Here is a 21,711-nt window from a genome sequence, read left to right as displayed (position 1 = left end):
CAGCACTATGAGACAATGAGGAAACTTTCACCATTTGCAGTTAAGAAAAGAGAAAGATTTACCAACTAGTAGCTGGACAACCATCTGCATTTACTGCAGCGTGTCGTCAGTGGTGGAGCAGTGATGGACACCTGATTGCAGATGCTGAACATATTGAAAAATATTGAAGGCTGCAGAAGTCTTGTTCCCAAAAAGCAGTCTGTCAAGGATTATGATTACAGATACATCTCTGAGGAGACTTGGGCGCCATATTAAGGAATCTAGTAATTTTTTGTATTTTCAGTCACTACTAATGAAAGCACAGATACAGATATTGCACAACTGTGCACATTTCTTAGAGGTGCTGAAGAGACCGTCATAGCTGAGTTTCTGGAGTTGATAGACACAACAACAGCTGATGACATGGTCAGTTCTCTTGTTACAGTGCTGGACTATGTTGGAGTGAACTGGTCACATGATGTCAGTCTGGTCAATGATGGCGCCCATCAAAGTTCAGGAAGAAAGCAGGTGTTGCCACAAAATTCAGGCAGAAACCAGGAAAGGATTTTTGGACATTTCATTGTGTTTTGCACACTTGAATGACAGTACATCTGTCTCTGCACAGGATCTGAATCCTGATATTGACGGCTAGCCAAAGTTTGAGGAGAGAAAGGAGTATAACTCCAAATTCTTGTTATGTTGACAAATGTTTGCAAGTTTAATTATTCATTGATTTGCACATTTACATTTTAGGCAGGTGTTTCATTTTTTTTCCGTAGCCCCTCTTGAGTTTATTATAAGGATTGCTTCAGTGTCAGATGTAAAATATTCAGTCTGAATAAAATTAAATAAACTAATTTTTTTTAAGTGAAATGCATTTTATTTTACATCCATTGGCCTCTGTGAATGAATGTGTAATAAGTGATTAGGGTACCATGTTGGTTGAGGCATTTCTTCCAACTAAGTAAAAAACAAACAAAAACTGTTTTTTGCTTTTATGTTACTGGTCCGGCCCACTTGGGATCAGATGCCTTGAATGCGGCCCCCAAACCAAAATGAGTTTGACACTCCTGATTTAGAAGATCGTCTTCTAAGGCTACATGCTGATTTTGCTGTTCCAGGACAGCTACAGCCCCTTGAACAACGCTAACTGATTTTACCATTCAAAACTTTTGGCGTTTGCTGGTTGGATCAACAGGCACTGATGTCATCGCCCCGCCTCCCCCTGGAAATGCTAACTGAAATTGTGTTTTGCAGCACAATTCGCAGGGTGGATGTGAAAATGAAAATGCAATCCCCTCTTTGCACTTTTATTTTAATTATGACACAGAATAAGCGGTTTTTAAGTAGAAAATGAAAAAGCATTTTTAAGTTTTTTTATAAACGTCATTTGTGAGTCGTATGATGCAGTTACATTTTTAGAATGAAAAATCATTTCTGTTAATCCATTTTAATTGTCAAATTAGACATTTCTAACTGAATTTTGCTACACATTTACCAGATAACTTTTTGAAAATGAAATGTCAAATACTATTTTCTTTATCATTTTAATTTAGTGACAGAATAAGCAGTGTTGTGGAAGAAAATGAAAAAGCGGTTTGGCGGATTGCTTTTTCTTTTTAATTTTGAGTAAACAAATGCGGCTTCATTTTGAAAATGAAAAAGCATTTCTGGTATTGTCTTTTATTTTTAATTATGCTACACAAATGCTTCCATAGATAATATTGTCCGAAACATTTCAGAATTCATCCTACTGCTTTTGTCAGCAGTCACATCATCAATAAATACAAGAGAACCAGGTCCATTAGCAGCCATACATGCCCACGCCATGACATTACCACCACCATGCTTCACTGATGACATGGGATGTTTAGGATCAGGAGCAGTTCCTTTCCTTCTCCATTCTCTTCTCTTTCCATGACTCTGACTACATGACTACAAGTTGATCTTGGTCTCATCTGTCCATAGGATGTTGTTTCAGAACTGTGAAGACTGTTTTAGAAGTTGGTTGGCAAACTCTAGTCTGGCCTTCCTGTTTTTGAGGCTCACTAAGGTTTAACATCTTGTGGTAAACCCTCTGTTTAGGGAGTTTTCTTCACCAGGAACAGAATTATTCCTTCATCCACCTCAGTTGTTTTCCGTGATCTCCAGGGCCGTTTGCTGTTGCTGAGCTCCCCTGTGCATTTCTTCTTTTTAAGAATGTTGTCATTGTGATAATAAGGCACACACCTGACCACGGAGCAGCTCAGAAGCCAATTTGCCAATTTCATTTGGTTCTTTAACAAGTGGGAGGCAAATGAGTAGTCAAACCACGAGGAGCTGTCAAAAAGTCTATGCTAAAAAGCATAGACTGTATCATCACTGGACAGTAGAGACCCCCCCCCCCTCCTAATATGAAGTAGCTGCTGTCACCAAACTCCAATAGACCTCTATAGAAAAATAGGCAGCTGTTACTCAGTCATTCTAAATAGACAGAATTACCATTCTTGCTGTGAAACATTTTTCCTAATATCTTGTTGCTTATCTCAGTTTTTTTTTCATAATATTTTTTCCTTATTGCCAGTTATTCAAGTTATAAACTGACCAATCAGATGCCTCAGTAAAAGGTGTGGTGCCCACTGGCCCCACCTCGAACATTTGATTGACAGCTTCTTTTTTTTTTTTTTTTTTTAACTTGTCCTGTCCAACAGCTGGGCAGACAGATGAGAGCTGAGGGCCTCTTGTGTTGGACATATTTTACTTTAACAAGAGGGGTTATTAATCTTCAGACAAACCAAAGGTATGTCTGAATAAACCCCTTTTGTAATTGAGGCCAAACTTTATTAATTTCAATCATGTCTGAAAATCTTTGGTGTTGGACTGGACGGAAAAGGAAAGAGGGGAAGAAGAGAGAGGGACGTTAGAGAGAGGGGGGTAGGGGGTGATAATAGGAGGGGAAGGGGGATAAGACCATGAAGCAGCATAAAGCAACAAGTTTACTGGTTGTTAATCATTATGGTAAGGTTCAAATGTAGAAATAAAAAAATAAAAAATAAAAAGGGGTGGAGCCTGTCCACACACACACTCAAATGTTATAAACACACCTGCTAGCTGCAAAAATGTCCACCTGTCGACATGTACACAAAACAGATAGTGTTCACACGCATACTTATGCCTTACGCTCCGCACTCCAGGCAGCCATCCGCCCGGCCCACGGTTGGTCCAGGGAGGAGCGAGGCAGGGGCCCGCCGCCCCCGCCCAGGAGGGGGGAACCCCGGGGAAAACAGCTTCTTCTGAGCAGCTTTCAGTGATGGGGGACGTGGACTTTGAACTAGCTTATCGGGATTAGCAACTGGTTGCCCTAAAAACGTGACTCAGACCACCTGACTAAACACTGTTGCCTGGCTCAAAATGGTGATTAGATTTGTTTTTGTTATTGACAACAAAGATTATATCAGATAATTATGTTGTCAGCTTCAGTATTTTTTAGAGCTATTAAGCATTTTGGACCAATCATGATCCATATTTGGGGAAAAAAAGTAATTGATTGACATACAGTAATCTTTGTTATAGTAGGACAACAGGGTCATGATTAGTCAGTACAGAAAGTTGAAAAGGTGAAAATAGCTTCAGTATCTTCTGAGCTATTGAGCATCTTTATTATGAGTCATTTCTCTATTAAAATTTGATAAAATACATACAATTAAATTAATATTGACTTTTTTCCACAAAGTATTGATTGTAGCATGAATATGCTGATGAGTCTTCATTACCATTTAAATGTAGGAATTAATTTGTTTTAGAGAGAATATTGATTTTTACAGAATGTTCTTTCCTCAGACATTGCACTTTGTTGACAACGGTCTCTTGGCAGCTGTCTCTCTGCCGTGTCTCCATTTACACCTCAAAGAGATCACTTCTGAATAAAAGTCAGGAAATTAAACATATTTTTTCTTTTGAAATGTATTTGTAGTTCGTGCTGTGATTTCCAGCAGCAGATTCAAGCAGTTGAAATCACTGATTTGAGGTTGTAACTCTAATGAACACATGCAAATGCTAATTTATCAGTTGTGATTTAATATGTCAAACTTTACAGCAAAAGATTTTTACATTCTATTTTACGTTTTTAAGTTCTTTTTGACACATTTTTACCGTCTGCGCTGCCAGCATCACCTCCAGGCTAACACACGCACATAAACACACCCACCAACACCACCACAGGCAAGTTTCTGACCCTGATTCATGGGGTCCCAGACCTCGGTCCTGGAGGTGATTTCTAAATAAAATAAATACAATAACAGACATGTGAATGTAACTTTATTAGCAGCATATTCCTAACATTACACAGCTGGTGTTGTGCTGAAATAAGCCTAAAAGTTTGTGTCAAACATTTACTATAGATGCCTGCATCTTTACTGTCAATAATGTCATGAATCTAAAAGATTCTATTTGTTTTCCTATTTATAATTTAAAATACAAATAATTGGAGACAGAATCAGGTTAAAAGTACATTTTCTGTTAATCCCTCTGTCCCCTTTCTAGTAAATCTGTCCTATTTATCTCAGCATGATTTAATTTGAGTATACAGTTAGATGACATTAAATACTTGTTTGTACCATTTATGAATTATTTATCGGCAGTTTCATTTCCTTAAAAAAAAACAAAGAAATTATTAGTCCATCCATCCATCCATCCATCTTCCTCTGCTTATCCGGGACCGGGTCGCGGAGGCAGCAGTCTAAGCAGAGATGCCCAGACTTCCCTTGCCCCAGCCACTTCCTCTACCTCCTCTGGGGGAACCCAGAGGCGTTCCCAGGCCAGCCGAGAGAAGTAGTCTCTCCAGCGTGTCCTGGGTCTTCCCCGGGGCCTCCGCCCAGTGGGACATGCCCAGAACACCTCTCCAGGGAGGCGTCCAGGAGGCATCCGGACTGGATGCCCAAGCCACTTCAACCGGCTCCTTTCGATGCGGAGGACAAGCGGTTCTACTCCGAGCTCTCCGCGGGTGGCCGAGCTTCTCACCCTATCTCTAAGGGAGCGCCCCGCCACCCTACGGAGGAAGCTCATTTCAGCCGCTTGTATTCGGGAAATTATTAGTTTCTATCTTTAACTGATTCAGACTACAGGTTATAGACTGAAGCAGCTCTGCTTATAGAGGGGAGGTGTAGGGGGGGCTTTTTCAGCACAGTTTTATACTGTTGTGCTAAAGAAAACAAGCAAAGTATTTAAAAAATGAAAAGTTTTTAATTGTGCATATTCTGAATGATACTGCAATAATTTTTATTGGTACTTAATAGGCTTGCACAATATACCGCAAATTTATCGTTATCGCAATATCCAGCTCTGCAATATGCATATCGCAAAAGACGGCGAGTATCGCAATAAATCGCAAACCCAAAATGTGTTAAAACAATCTTCTAGCAGCTTGAAGCATTTAACGAATCAAATAAATCCCTTTATGCTTTAACCAATCAGATGGACGCCTTCCCATTGTTGACCAATCAGATGGAGGCCTATTATGTTAGATGTTTGTCCCCCATGTCGACGAGGGTCATTTGGAGTATAATTTTTAAACTGTTGCAATGAAATGGGAATGATGTTTTTGTTTATTTTTCTATTTGTTTATTTACCGCAAATTTATCGTTATCGCAATATTGATCACTAATATCGCATATCGCAAGTTTTCCTCATATCGTGCAGCCCTAGTACTTAACAATAAATAAAGTCACCATAGCATATAAAAGGACCTGTTCTTGTGTCCCTGCAGTCCTCCCCCAGTGTTGGATGACTATAGAGGAAGATCTCTGGGTCCAGCAGAGGAACTTTAGACTGGAACAGGAAGAACAAGAACCTCCACAAACAGAAGAGGAACTGCAAGAACCAAAACCTCCACAGATGAAAGAGGAACCAGGGGAAGATCAGCTTGATCTGAAGCAGGAGACTGATACCTTGATGGAGATTCCTACTATTAAGGAAGATGAGAACAGTGAAGCCAATCTAAACAATCAGCAGAACTTTAATGTAAGTGATAGTCAGGGTGAAGAAGGAAACCAACATGAAGAATCAACATCAACTACAGATGAAGAGACAGACCCACAGAACAGAGATCAGAGGAAGAGAAGAGACATAAGACATGTCCAAAGTGTGGACAGCTCTCACATGTCAGAAAGTCAGTTTAACATGGATTTTAGAAAAAATTCCAAGAAGACAAATCTTGGTAAGAAATACAAACAATCTCAAAAAGAAGAGAGACTTTCCTCTATCAGGTCTGGTAAAAACTCAACAATAATTACTAATCCGCCTGACTACATGGAAACTGGTGCTGATGAAAGATGTTATATCTGTAAAGAATGTGGTGAAAGCTTTTGTAACATATCTCTGTTCAGAATTCATATAAGAATCCATGCAGAAGATAAGAGATTTTCTTGTAAAGAATGTGAGAAAAGCTTTAGTCGTATATTTACTCTCAAAAGACACATGAAAACTCACACAGGAGAAAAGCCTTTTTCTTGTATCGAATGTAAAAAAAAATTTCGTGATGTATCTAGTCTCAAAAGACACATGAAAACTCACACAGGAGAAAGGGCTTTCTCTTGTAAAGAATGCAAAAAAAGTTTTAGTCGTATATCTCATCTCAAAACACACATGAGAATTCACACAGGAGAAAAGCCTTTTGCTTGTATTGAATGTAAAAAATTTTTTCGTGATGTATCTACTCGCAACAAACACATGAGAACTCACACAGGAGAGAAGCCTTTTTCTTGTAGAGAATGTAAAAAAAGTTTTAGTTTTTCATCTAGTCTCAACAAACACATGAGAACTCACACAGGAGAAAAGCCTTTTTCTTGTAAAGAATGTAAAAAAAGTTTTAGTCGTATATGTACTCTGAAAACACACATGAGAACTCACACAGGAGAAAAGCCTTCTTCGTTTAAAGAATGTGAAAAAAGTTTTAGTCATGTATGTAATCTCAAAAAGAACCTGAAAACCTGTAAGACTTTTTCTTGATAATGTAAGGATTTCGTGTAAACTCTAGATTCTACACATTTCTGACAAGAGTTCACCCTCTCAACCTCAGTACTACAGCGGAAGACTTTATTTTACAGGGGGGAAAAATCTGATGGGCTCCATACCATATTGACGAAGTAACTTCATTAGAGGGAGTTACAAGTGAGTATTTAATGTGTAGAAATGTATTTTTGGAGAAAAAAAACTTTGGTTGTTTTCATATATGATTTGCTACAGGAGGTCCTTTGTCCCAACAGCAGTTAGACTATAGAATGACACAGTTTAGGACTGCTGAAACTGCTGCTGGAGTTACTTTTTGATTTATGATGTGTACTTTTACTTCAACTTTTTGTTAATTTTTTAATTTTTACTGGCTTTGTTATTTTAACTATTATATTTCTTGTTTGGCTACTGCAACAACTGAATTTCCCTCCGAGGATCAATAAAGTCTTGTCTTGTCTTATCCTGACTTTCTTGGACAGATTTTTTAGGTTTTCATCATCTCTAAGCCACAAATATCAAAAGCAACAAAGTAAATGATCAATACATTTCAATCTATGTGTAATGAAAATAGACAATGGGGGCCTGTTTCAGAAAGGAGGTTAAGTGTAAACTCTGAGTGCGTTAACCCTGAAATCAGGGAAACCCTGGGTTTTCAGTTTCAGAATGGGAGGTTTGTTAAACCAGAGTAAACAGAGTAAGTCTCAAACCCGTTTCTGAAAGAGAGGTAACTTATACTCGGAGTCAGTGTCCATGGTTACTTATGCTGTGAACCTAACCTGGTAGGGAGCAGGTTTTATTCCCTAAACTCAAGGTTTCTGCCGGTCCCCTCCCCTTTTTAAAGATGAAGCAGTATTTTTCGCTTTAACCTTCATTGCCCAAATTAACGTCACACAGAGACGGTCTAAGTGACAAGAATGGCTTGTCCTTTTTTGGAGGACCCAATAGACGAGGAGGCTGCAATAATTCGTAGAGAGTTACATTTACGTCGTGCGAGGATTTTGAGACGTAGTCTCGATTTTTTTGTAATTTCCCCATACGTTTTTGTTTGAGCGTTACCGTTTTTCGTTGCAGTCAATTACATATATACAATGAAAACAACATTAGATATGTATTGCTATGTAGATGTTTCATATGTCAAATATTGTCAACAAAGCCTACATCCATGACATGCTCAAATTTGACCTGATTGAATTATGTTTTTATACTTCATTTTTAGCTGCTGCCATGTTCTTTTAATTCCTGCAGGATTGCATCTACATGAAAATGAAATCAGGGACATTGAATTAGATTAATGTAACAATTACTTTTTGGAAACACAATTTGCTAGCACTGCTTACTTTCTTAATCCCATATAAACCTATACCACTCGATCAATACAAGGGTAGACAAAAGTTCACTTTTAAAAACACAATTGAATGTATTAATATTAAACTGACCAACGTTTGCAAGAGGGGAAGGTTAACAAAAAAGTCCTCTAAACATTACCGACGTTAAATGCATTTTCCCCCAGATTGGTTCTGTACACTTTGCAGCATTTCATACAATTACACCAGGAATAACACTTCAAAAGTACACCTAAATATCGCTTTTTTTTTATTTCACATCTTACGCTATTTAAAAAGTTATTACAGCCAATATTTATAACAATGATTTAAATGCAAACTTACGCATTAACTTGAGCAGCTATGTTTTCCACACTAACTGTCTCTGTTTTGCAGATGCAGCGATGTTGCTTTTCTTCTGGAATATGTTCTCATATTCACTGTAACTCTGCAGCAGCACGTCAAGTTCAGCTGGCGAAAAATACGCAGACCTCTTTTTTTCACGGTTGCCATGGTGACTCATAATATCTGCGCTCCATTGATAATGGCTTCTTAGAGTCGCGGTGCGCACGCTTAACTCTGAATCAGTCCACTCAGTGTTGATTGACCTAACTCCGATCAGCTGCTCTGAAACAGAAAATTTAGAGTTGTTAATCTCTCGATTGACCAACTCAGAGTTCAAGTTTAACCTCAGAATTGGTTGAACCTCCTTTCTGAAACAGGCCCCAGAAATCCCAACTTTACCTCCACTTAGCCTGAGTTTGGGTTCCAGGAAGCGGTGTGTGTTCAAGCTCCGCCCCCAGCAGCATCTCATGAAGCCCCTCCTCCAACATGAGGCCACTGGGGAATTCTGAATGAACCTTTACATTTCAACAGAAATTTCAAGCTAAAAACAGGAAAAAAAACTCTCTTCATGTTTGAAAACAATCAAACATTCAAACAGGAAGAGAAAACAACGTTTGTCAGGAAATCAACAGATTTGATTGATTGTAAATCTTCTTCCTGTTGGAGTTTGATGAATGGATGTAGAATCTGTAGAAAGTCAGTTGATGTTTTCCATTTCAGTAAATGAAGGTTTGATCTGCAGATTTCCTGATGACTTTCTGACTGGGATCCAGACCTGATCTAGACGTGACTCATGAGGAAGCAAACAGCACAGAAACTGCTCTGAATGTTCCCTCTTCTTCACTTTCTGTCTGACTTCAACCATGAAGGGACTTGAACCCTCAACCTTCTGATCCATGAGGCCACATGGTCTGAGAGAACATCCAGGTCCAGCTGCAGGTGGAGGACAGCATCATCCAGCCGTCACAGACTGGGGGCGGAGCCTGGAGATGACTGCTGAAGGTCAGAGGGCGGAGCTTCATCAGGATGAAGGTGCTGCTTGGATTCTGCTTTGATGTCCGTCTGTTCTCAGTCCCTTCATGGCTGCTGCTCAGAGCTGTTTCTGGATGTTTCTGGAGAATTCATGTCTTTACTGATCCAAATGTGGGATTTCTGTTTTTCTTTGGACTTTTCTTTATTTCAGGCTTTTAGCTTTTGGAACTTTCTTTGTTTCTATGCTTTAACTTCCAAACGGGTTTATCTAAGACAATCTGATTGTTTTTCATTTGACTTTCTAGGAACTTTCTGTTTCATCTTTGAGGATTTGGACTTTTGAAAGACTTTTAGCTGCAGTTTCATCCTTTGAACCAGATGGATCTGAATCTAGAGTCAAAGATTCTAAGGAAATCATGGATTCACAGACATTTGATTGAATTTCTGTCTGGATCAGAAACCAACAGCAGACATTTCAAGCCGTCATCTGTTCCTAATGTTCATTCCCCGCCATCATTGAAAGCTTTTGGAATAGTCCCTAAAGCCAGCGATCGGGCCGCTTTGGAGCATGAAATCATCACTCGGTGTCACGGTGGCAGAGAGATGACAGATCCCAAATCTGAGGCTGAAATGATCACGTCCTACCAGCTCCACTCTGGATTTGGGACCAAAAACCTTTGAAGATGTTGGAGCATTGATAGACTGACAACATTTGTTTGGAAACAAACGAAAACGAGAAAATGCAATCAAATGTGTGATAATGGTCAATGTAAATGTTTCGATAAAAGCTGTAGGGGATTCAGGGATTGTGGAGCGGTTGTTGTTTCCTTCTGGGTTAAAGTGCAGTTTTGTGTAACCTCCCAAAGAGGACAAACCCAAAAAAGAAAGGAAAAGCAAAGAGACAGGTGGAAGCCATCATGAGATTCCTTTCAAACAGGAAGTTCTTTGTCATTTCATGCACTAGTTTCATTTAGCTCTAGTTGTTGAACATTCTAGAAACTCCTAAAAACATTTTCTGTCCACTTTGAAACCATATGGGGCTGACTTGGCCTTGCTCGCTGGGATACGGCCAACATCCAGAAATCTACCAACAGACATTTTTAGCTCTAGTTGTTGAACATTCTATAGGGAGCCGGTTTAGCTCGTGCTGGTTCGCGGCGCCTTCCGTTCGTGAAACCAGGGTTCGACTCCGGGCTGCTCCCTGTTCCCTTCTCAACCCCTGTGCCGGTTCCAAGCCCGGCTTGAGAAGGTTGCGTCAGGAAGGGCATCCGGCGTAAAAACATTGCCAAGTTTACCATGCGACTTGTTCGCTGTGGCGACCCCTGATGGGAGAAGCCGAAAGAGGAAGGAAAGTTGTTGAACATTCTATGTTTTGAAGAGGCAGGCTCTTCTAAAAGAAACTAGCAGGAGTCCCAGCGCTGGTCTTTGCTTGGATTTGTTTTAGACTTGTTCAGAGTCAAATGCATGTTTTAAGGGGAGGAGGATTATTTTGTTGTTGCTGTTTTTGTTCCTATTCTTACAATCCACTATATGTCCCGTGTTGAATTCTACTATTAAAATGTGGGAAACAAATGTTTATCAAATCCAAATCAATCCAAAAGCCTGGAGACTGGATGGCCGTGGTCCTCCCTTTGACCTGGACAGTGGTTGCCATGGCGACCTGCACACTCACCAAGCTGGAACTTAGAAGAAGAAAAAGAGACCAAAATGATTGATAAAGCAGGTTTTCCAGGGAAATCCCACAAAGTGCTTTCCAAGCTAGAACTAAGAATATCCAGCATGCATTTGGAAAAACTCATTAGCTTCTTGTGGAAAATGATGAGTCATTGTAAAAGCATTCTATGAATGCTCAGAAAACTTCCTCTAAGGTTGTGGTTGTTTGGAGAAGTCCTCCTCTTCAAAGAAGTTCTCCTGACCATCTTCAAAGCCACTTTCTGCTTTTTCAAACGCTACTGTTCAACAAAAACTTGGTTTCTGCCACAAAACCAACCTTAGACACTGAAACAGAATGAATCCAATGCAGAAATGTGTTGACACCTTTAATTCAAAGCTTCAATCAGTTTGAATCTCATGAAGAACATTTCAAAAATCCACATTTGGATCAGGCGTCTTCATCAGAGCACAACTCATGTTTCCAGGACTGTGACTCACCAATAGATCCTCATTTCCTTTACACAATCTGTTTCCATCATTTGGATTTTTCATCAAAACTTGAGTTAGAAAAGAATTGTTGCCCCAAAATGTCCAGTTTGAATAGTCTACAGTTTGTTGTGTTTGGTTGCTAGGTAACAGGGTCTTTAATGTCTATGATGTCATGGTGGCTTTCAGAGTTGAACTCCTGAATATGACGGTAAACATTTGGATTGAACAAAAATGGGATTGAAGCTCATGCTAAATCCTGATCTCAATGCTGAAAAAACCTCCTCCTAGATTCTGGTTGTTTGGAGAAGTCCTCCTCTTCCAAGAATTCCTGAAAAAAGCCCTCATTTCTCCTGACCATCTTCAAAGCCACTTTCTGCTTTAGTTTAGTCCAAACTTGCTTTATGCTGACAACATTTACAGCTTGAATCCATCTGAAGAATCCAAGGAAACAAACCAATCTAAGTCTGCATTCCTGCCACTTCAGAACCAACAAAGCATGTTTCCAGGACGCTGACTTACCAATAGAACTTGGGATTTCCTTTGCAGAATCCTTCTCCGTGTGTTTTCCTTTGTTTTTCTCCCCAAAACCTAAAGCAGAGATTTTTGCTGAGCTGCAGAACAAACGTCTGACTGCTTTAACCGCCGTTGATGGTTTGTTGTGTTTCCCTCTATAGCTGCTATGGTCTTGGTATGGTTGCTAGGTAACGCTGTCTTTGATGATGATGACGTCAGAGTGGCCTCTAGAATGGACTTTTTTCTTGTGTAACCAGGAGCTGTAACCTTTAGGGCACTAGGACCCAGAAAGAGGTCCAGGCAGTGACGGTGCTCAGTGACGGACTGCGCAGCCGCACTTCCTCCAAACGGCACTATTCCCTCTGTCACCATGGAAACACGGACCGCTTTAAAGTCGGACAGGATTTTCACGGAGCGGACTTCTAGACGTGGAGGATAAATACTCCAAGATGAATTCATCAGACATGAATCAAACAGTCTTTTCTACATAGAACAGAATGAAATCCACTGTGTTTTAGCAGCGTCTGTAGCATCACAGAGACGGTGTTCCACCAAAAACTGGGACCTGTCACATGTTGTTTCCTGGTGACAGAGCTGCAGCTTTAATGTCAATGATATAGAAGAAGAAGAATCCAAAACATTGGACTGTTTTCATGTGATCACATGGAAGCAGAATTAGGAAATCTCTAGGAAATCTGTCTTTGTTTTGTCAGCATGTTTGAATTGGAGTTTACAGTTAGACGATATTTTCTTTAAAATAAATTAGGGAAAATATCAAAAAGTAAAACACCTAAAGTATTTCTGTGTAAAATAGATAGAAAAGAAATATTTGACTGTTGTGTTAATAATCTCAACAGTTCTCTGTCGCCCTCTGGTGGTTCATCAGAGAAGCCAAACTTCCACAGAAAGTGAATCAATAAACATGAGCTAATTCTTGATGCAGGTTTGAAAACACAGATGGAAAACAGCATCAATACAAATATTAGTCAATGTTTCCTTGAATGGAACAATTTCAGGATTTGTTGTCAGAAAAGTTGTGAGAAACTGTCTTGTAAAGTGTGTGGTGACGGTCCACTGTGGAAAATGACTGTTTGTGGAACATTGAGATGTGCTCAGTGATTTTGGTTTAGGACACTTTGGTTTCATTTCAAACGTTGGTTTCTCCTAAATCTACAAACTCTCTCCACAAACTGTCTCCTAACTCTCAGGGATTCCTGCTGCTGGCAAAACTCACGGCTCAAGGAACCACTTCATGAATCAGTCACGCTTTGGAATGAACTTTATTGAACAACATGTCATGGTCTGGAAGAAGCCCCAGTTCCAGCTGACAGAAGTCTGGTTCTGATCCATCAGATCTCACTAGCAACAGAACCAAACCTTCACGTGTTGCAGCAACAGTTTCCATGTTTGGGAGGATCTTCTGAAGAACAGCTCAGTTCCAGATCACATCATGATGTTTGATGTTTTCTTCATTCCAGGAAATCATCTGTGTCTCCTTTGATCTGTGCTGAGTCAGCACTTTGACTTCTTTTCAACTTTAGATCCATCATTCAGAATCAAGGATTTATTGATAAATATGATTTAGTGACAGAAAATAAATAGTAAATGTATTTATCATCCAGCAGTGAATGTGGTGTTTGTAAGTCTTTTATTTTGAAATTCCTCAAGGATGATCATCATGGTGGGATTTCTAGATCTGCATGAACTCATCCTGAATCCAAAAAGACACTGGAGCATCAAAGAATCCAACCCATCTCTGCCAACATGAGGCTCTTACTTTGAAAAGTCTCAGACTTCCTGCAGGGAAACAGGCTTTCTGCTGCTGCACTGACAGATGTGCACGAGCTTGAAAGAGCTTCCTGACTGAGGAGCTGCAGACTTTCTCCTGCAGAGCAGCAGCTGACTTCAGCATCGTCATGGGAACACAGTCTGCTGCTGCTTCTGGAAACGTCTTCAAGGCTGTGGTGGGACTTGTTGGTCTGGAGGACAGATTCTCTGAGCAAATGCTGCTTCAGCTTCAAGCTTCAGCTCTTTTCTTCTGGCAGAGCTTGGAAGAAATGGAAACCTCCTTTGTTCTGACTGTTTGCTCCAAATCCCAGATTCAGGAATTCCTCCAAGAAGTTCAGCTCAGAGATCATCAGCAGAGAAAAGCCTGAAGTTCTGATGGAAAATGACAACAGAACATGATCAATATTATTGATCCACATGGAATCCAGAAGAAACTCTGAGGTGAAGACATGAAGACACAAGCTTCAGAGACATGAGGAGAAGTCAGAGTGGATTCATTCTTGACTTTCTTCTCACATCTTCTCTTCAGAACATCTTTGTCTTTGATCCTTCAAATCTTCTGAAATCTGATCATCCATGGATTGTTTTTGTGGGATCAGATCCAGAGTTGCTGAAAGTTCTGCTGCCCTCTGCTGGTCAAAGTGTCCAAACAGCAGTGTTACGGCTGTGGCCGTATTAGGTTTTATTTGGTTTTGTTTGGTTCTGTTTGCTCTGTGTTTTGTGTTATTTTTGTATCAGAGTGGGACTTCTGTGTTTTTTTGGATCTTTGTTTGTATGTCTGTGATTATTTTCAGGTGTGGTGGAAAGGGTGTGGCCTCCATTTGGACAAGCCGGTGGAGGCAACCTTCAAAGCCACCACTTGGACCTCCAGCCGGTGGGAAGGGAGCCTTGCTGCAACAGTCTCCACTGCAGCTTGGCCCTCTTCTCCATTTTGTTTTTGATTTCACCACCTGTTAAGTTGTGTGTTGAACTTTAGTATTTTGTATTCGTAGTTCTTCGTAGTTTGTAGTTTTGTCTGTGCCCACTCTGTTTAGTCCTTTGGTTTATGATTTCGTTTAAGTGAATGGGGTGAACCGCCATTTTGTTTAGTACATGTTTTCTCCTGTTTTAGGTTAGCGTTCTGTCTTTGATTTCTTTGTTTCTTTCTTTCTTTGCAGGTAAGATTACATGTTGCAGTTAGTTGGGGTTTTGTTTGTTATTTTGGCCTTGGTTCACCCTGAAGCCTTTTAGCTTCACTTTTAGTTATTGTTGGATTGTTTATTTGTAAATAAATTTGTCATTTTATGGAGACATTTGTTTGGTGCTTTTTGTTACAGTCAACTTTGGTAGCCAAACCTTTACTTTTTATGTTATGCCTTCCTAGGTACCTCTAGACACAAAGGGGGCGTATCGAGCAGAGAGGAGATTCTCTGGGATTCATTGGAGTCCAGATTCTCCTGGATGTGAACAGTCTGCTTCTGGAACAGAAGAGTCCTTCTCAGAGCAGCATTGAGGATCTGTTCTGTCCGGCTGAGAGCGCTCCCTGCTGGTAGGAGACAGAACCACATCAGCTGCTTTTCTTTGGCCGTTCAGAAACAGTCTGGAGACTCTAAAAAACCTCCACTTCCTGAAGCAAACGGATGCAGACCATCATGTTTGATCCTCTACCTTCAGAAACGGCTCCATTGTTCCATCGCTCAGCAGTTTGACTAAAGCAGCTGAGAGTCTTGATGCAAACAGACCTCAGCAGCTCATCCAGAACGCCATGACAGAAGCACATGCAGCAGCACGTGCACGCTCCCAGAGAACAGCAGCTGATCCAAGTCCTGACTTTGAGGTGAGACCTTTCTGTTCTGCTTGGACCACACTTCAACATGAACTTCATTTCCCATCATTCCATCTGTCAGGAGAGAACAGCTGCAATCAGCTTCCTTCAGGAATGACTGCAGGTAGAAGGATCTTTCATTCTTCAGCACCACCAGGACCCACATCCAGCCCATCAACAGCCAGAACATCAGTGACATCAGCGTCTGATCTTCATCACATCATCATCATCAAAGGACCACCTCTACGTTTTTACAATCTGATGGATTTCAGTCTTTCTGCAGCTTCTCATCAACTGGATTGTCAAATATTTTCATTTCCTGTTTTCTCTTTTAAAGATCTGACCCCCTAAAAGCTCCAATAGCAGAAACTCTGATCTTTCTTGATGTGGAGGGGCGGAGCCTGAAGAGGAAGCATCTTTTTGAAGGTGGTGCTGCAGCTTTGGGCATGTTCTCCAACTCTTTAGCTTCTGCTGTTCATGGAGTCGTGTCCCTCTGTTCTTTGAAAGGAGAAACATGCAGAGAACTTTTCCCATTTCCACTCCCTCCTTTCAGCTGCTGCCCACTGTTCCCCTCTGAATCAGGAGGGAGGGGCTCTCATCTGTTCTGCCCACCTCCATCTAGAAAGACATCAGCACCACCTGAACATTCCAAAGCTCTTTTCCAACCCATTTCTACTGAGAAGGAACCAAACATGTGAAGATTAGAACAGCTGGAACAGGATGAGGGGGAAGGCTAAAGATTCAAGTCTGTTTGTGAGTCAAAGATTGAATGAAGACAGAAATCAATAGAAAACACAGAGTTGATTCAAAAGAGCATTTATTAGATCCAAACAGGCGGCAGGAATTTTACAGACAGCTTTCAGTTTGAGGCCTACTGAGACGATGCAGTTCTACAAACTATGGAGTCCTATACTGTTCATGATTAAATAAATAAATAAATATTCGATTAAATAAATAAATGTGACCTCATGCCAATACTACGGTGGCCCTGAAGTGCAAAGCATTCAACAAATCACTCGATACAAAAACATTTTTAAGATCACAACAACAATTAAAAAAAAAAAAAAAATTTAAAAAGCAGCATTACATTTTAGAAAACAAAACAAAATTTCAGAAACCAAAACTTGAAAAACAAAAATGACAAAAAAAAAACATTTCAGAAAACAAAATTAATTTCCAGGAAAAAAAGAAATATTAAAAAATGAAAAACATTTCAGAAAAAAATGAAATATTAAAAAATGAAAAACATTTCAGAACACTGAATTTCCAGAAAACAAAACGAAATCTTCAAAAATGAAAAACATTTCCAAACCGGAAGAGGCAGGTACTATGGGACAACGCTGATTGGATGATTTTTGTCAATCATTTGAACTGAAAAGTATTTTAAATGAAGCGATGACGGATTTTATCGTCCAAACAACAATGTACTATAATAATCCACGTATTTCCCATTTATATATCAAATAAAAAATGCAGCAAACTGTTAATGAACTTTAAAATTATTTTTTTAACATTTCGCCTGACACACGGTCACCCGGAAGTAGTTTGTGAGCACTTTTACTTTGAACGCTGTGCGCTAATGTCTACGGCTGCGAGGTTCACGCTGTCAATCATCTTCAGGTAAGAATCAAGTCTGTGATCTTTTCTTTTGTCAGTCACATGTCTCTAAGGATGTTAATTTTAGGATGTTAAAGTGCTGCTTTGAAAAGATAATTTCTTTTTATCTTGCGCATGCGCAAAAAGAACCCGATGGAGACGAACCGTCTTCACATGATAGCCGTTCCCGTTTTCGGTGACAACATGAGAGAAAAAGCTCCGAGCCAGCCTGATTCTGTGATTTATACAGTAATTACAGTAATTATATGGCATCAGTGTTGCTAAAAATCGACTTTAAGACTGAAATCAGTAAACAAGTTCTTATGGGAAATAATATTTAAGTGCATTGTATATTTTAGAACCATGCATATACACATATACTGAAACTTAAAAATGAACTTTAAAGTTTATAAAATACTTAATTGAATTAACATGTGATATTTCTGCAGGTGAAGTTTCTCAAAGCGAAGTTCCAGAAAGGTTTGTGCTGCAGAAGAACAGATGGCAGCTCTACATGGGAATACAAGAAGACTAAAGTCATTCATATCATTGTGCAGTGTACAGGCAAGTCACCATGATTTATGTGAAATGTAATCAATAAATATTATTTAACCTTAATATCTAATTTTTTTTTTTAAATTGCAGGTCCTTTAAAAAACGTCTTTAACCTGCTGCATAAGCCTGATTAGTTGTAAATGATGCAGTGGGGAGTGAAAAACGAAGCATAATTCCTGGCATCTATGAGGAATCGCATCAAACACATGTACAACTCCAAACAACTTAATGTTCCTTTAAGCAAAACTCCAGTTTAAAATGTTCATATTAGGCTTGCTTCATTTAGGAGTTTTTCCATGTTTACCATTTTAGGTTTTAAAGCTTTATTAACAAAGATGATGTTTGATGTTCAAAGCTGTTGTTTAGAAATGTTTTTTTGTCAATGAAAAAACTGAATGCTGATGTGAGGATTGTAATAATGGATATGAAAATAAACAAATTTGTTTCATAGCAATGCAGTATATTTATTGAAAACTTAACATGAATACGTTATTCACTAACAGAAACAAAGAAACAGTTGTGGATTTTCCTTTATGGGCTTCTTCATGCAGTCAATCAAATGTTGCGCTTACAATCAGCATTAACTCAGCGTACCTGTCAGTCACATTTATTAGAGGAAAAAATGCATCTGGGAAAAGTCTGTTTGTGCTTAACAACTATATCAAAAAGAGTCATGTCAGGGAAGTTTTGTCCACATTGCTGCTCAGCATCACATCCAGAGGAAGATGCACAGGTAAGGGACCCCAGTTCCTGCTCGTGCATGCTTGCAGCTTCCTCTGCCCTGGACTCCAGCTCCATTGAAATCCCTGACAGAGATAAATTAATAAATTAAAAATCCCTGACAGAAAAACATCGGCTACCATTCATCTTTCATTCAGGAAAAAGTTGAGTTCATCAAAATGAGGAGAAAATGGGTTAAACCAGAAATTCATTAGGGAGGGGTCAAAACACCAAACTCAGAATAAAATACATTATTTCAGTCTTATAAAAATACATTCTAAAACAATTTGGTATTCCTCCTCTGCCTGAAAGACTAAAACGTTTTTTTTAAAGATTTATTTTACACTACAGACTTTGCCACCTTTAGTTACACACCTGTACATGTCTGATGATGTGCACATCCTGTCATGTTTCTGTGCACTGACACACTCTAAAGTCACAGATCTTAATAGTGTGAATAAGAAGCATTCATAAATGTTATTCTGAGACACAAACTGCTGCAGTTTACCTGACAGCTTTGCTGATTTATGCGGCTGGTACACCTGTCTGAGAATCCTGCCCACGTGACCCCCCCCCCCCTCTCCAGCTGATGAGGTAACCTGTCATTAACGTATGACTGAAGGATCTTGGATCTGTCTGTAAACACCCACCTAGAAATCACGTTTAACGCTACATGTATTAGATCAAACAAATGTGCCTCCATACCTCATCTGTGGATGGCGGGACTGCATTTCCTGATGTGCGCCGTCTTTTAACACCCGTTTCTTCGCAGCTGCTGCTTTAGACAGAATCCTCTCACGACATTTTGAAACATTTGTAAACCTGGTTGGTGTTGATATTTCTGCGTGCGTTCTGTCATCACATCCGCTAAATATTCAAAGATTAACGTTTATGTTAACGTTTTACCGTCCCTTTCTTTGTTTACCTGCAGAACGGACGTCATCCACACAAACTACTTCCGGGTGACCGTTCTGCTTCAGACGAAATATTCAAAAAAAAATTTAAACCTTCATTATCTGTTTGCTGCATTTTTGATTTAATATGTAAATGGGAAATACGGGAATTATCATGGTACATTGTTGTTTGGACGATAAAATCCGTCGTCGCTTCATTTAAAATACTTTTCAGTTCAAATGATTGACAAACATCATCATCCAATCAGCGTTGTCCCATAGTACCTGCTTCTTCCGGTTTGGAAATGTTTTTCATTTTTGAAGATTTCGTTTTGTTTTCTGGAAATGCATTCTGTGTTCTGAAATGTTTTTCATTTTTTAATATTTCATTTTTTTTCTGAAATGTTTTTCATTTTTTAATATTTCATTTTGTTTTTCTGAAATGTTTTCATTTTTTTTATTTCATTTTGTTTTCTGGAAATTAATTTTTTTTCTGAAATGTTTTCATTTTGTAATATTTCTTTTTTTTTCTGGAAATTAATTTTGTTTTCTGAAATCTTTTTTTCTTTTTTTTCTTTTTTCTTTTTTATGTTTTGGTTTCTGAAATTTTGTTTTGTTTTCTAAAATGTAATACGCTTTTTAAATTGTTGCTGTGATCTTAAAAATGTTTTTGTATCGAGTGATTTGTTGAATGGTTTGCTCTTCAGGGCCACCGTACAATACACAATCAACCAATAAATCTCTCATAAATATATAAAAAGATCATGAAGTGGTGAAAAAGCTGCACACAGATTTTAAATTAGACATTATATTATTCAATATATTTCATTTTGCTTTTAAAACCTGTCCTTTATTTTAAAACAGCATTTTAAAATATTCACTTTTAATCATGTGGAATATTATTATAATTCTACGTCTTTTTTCAGAACCTCAGATTTCAAAATCAATATTTTCCAAAGTAGCTTTGTTTTTATTTCATGTTGCTGTTTTTCACAATGGCGAATTTATTTCATGAAGAGCTTTTTCAGGAGAATGGGTCTATCTGTCAATCAGTGAAAGTGGGCGGGATCTAAACGCTTATTTGCTGATCCATGGAAATCGACTCATATTCCTCGCCAGTCAGATAGTTGACATATTTCAGCCATATCCGCGCGGCTTTGCTGACATTTGATACAAACTGTCTGCAGCAAAATATGCAAACATGGACGACTCTGTTTTTGTAGTTTGAGGGTTTGTGTGGACCAAAGGAGCTCCGGTCGTCCACATCTTGAAGTCCCCCTTTAAAACACTACTGACTGTCACGCCATTCACTCAGCTCTCCTTTGCTCTGCAGCTAACAGCTCTGCTGTCTGAGCTCACAGATCCAGTCTGACGTCATCGTGCTTCACACTGTGCCGGCTCAAAGGAGGAGGCGAGCTGGTGGACCGACAGAGAATCAGACCAGGCAGCAGCGGATGCGGAACAAGCCTGCTCGCGCCTCCTGAACCTTATGATATGTTTTCTATTTTCATTGAGAAAATGATTATAAATCCGGTCCTCTGGTTTTATTGTTCCCTCTCGGGGAAAATGTTGAACCTTTCCTGCGAAAGTTTATCTTTTTGGTTGTAAAACAAAATGGAGATCCGGGGTTTGATTTGGGGATCACTTGGGATCCCGTTCAGACCTCAGAGCGGGTTATTAAAAGATTCAGTCTCTATACTTTGGATATACTTTTTTCATTGTTTTTAATGTTTTAATCAAGCTTGACACCCTTAGTTTTATCCATTTTTAAACTGTTTTGTGCTCATTTTTAGTATCTTGGTGTCTGGACCTGGCTGAGGGTGGCTGCCTCCTCCTTTTATCCTTATGGTAGCTGGTGGGTGCCATATATAGTATTGTGTAAGGGGGACCCCCCTGTTTTCAGCCCATAAATTAGTGGTGACCTGCTCAGGTGCACCTCCTCTGTTTTGTATCTTCTTTTAATCACTGTTTGGGTTGTGGTGTGTTTTTGTGTGCATTTGGGCCCTGAGCAGGGGCCTGTTTCAGAAAGGAGGTTAAGTGTAAACTCTGAGTGCATTAACCCTGAAATCAGGGAAACCCTGGGTTTTCCGTTTCA

The 21,711-nt window shown here is 39.4% G+C and overlaps 3 protein-coding genes across 9 annotated transcripts in view; 1 reads left to right on the top strand and 2 right to left on the bottom strand.

Annotated features, from left to right (window-relative positions):
• LOC101172629 (zinc finger protein 436-like) overlaps positions 1 to 21,711 on the top strand; it is a 1,005,429-nt gene that overhangs the window by 5,791 nt on the left and 977,927 nt on the right. The window contains exons 3-4 of one of the 4 annotated variants that reach the window (XR_002874574.1): positions 9,503 to 9,665; positions 9,911 to 10,324. The exons of 1 other annotated variant lie outside the window; for it this stretch is intronic. Coding sequence is in view for 2 of the 3 variants with exons in the window: in XM_023962280.1 (XP_023818048.1) it covers positions 5,723 to 6,963 (1,241 nt within the window). In the remaining variant the exon portion in view is untranslated. 2 more of the 4 variants (XM_023962281.1, XM_023962280.1) reach the window with 2 other exon arrangements.
• LOC110016657 (zinc finger protein 502-like) overlaps positions 1 to 21,711 on the bottom strand; it is a 970,715-nt gene that overhangs the window by 61,599 nt on the left and 887,405 nt on the right. The gene's annotated exons all lie outside the window — the stretch shown is intronic.
• Positions 1 to 21,711, bottom strand: part of LOC105355262 (NACHT, LRR and PYD domains-containing protein 12) — a 517,064-nt gene that overhangs the window by 160,469 nt on the left and 334,884 nt on the right. The gene's annotated exons all lie outside the window — the stretch shown is intronic.

This window comes from Oryzias latipes, chromosome 2 (assembly GCF_002234675.1).
Source record: "Oryzias latipes chromosome 2, ASM223467v1".
In the NCBI taxonomy this organism is placed as follows: Eukaryota; Metazoa; Chordata; class Actinopteri; order Beloniformes; family Adrianichthyidae; genus Oryzias; species Oryzias latipes.
Note: the sequence above shows the minus strand (reverse complement) of the source record. Positions and strands in the feature narration are given on the sequence as shown.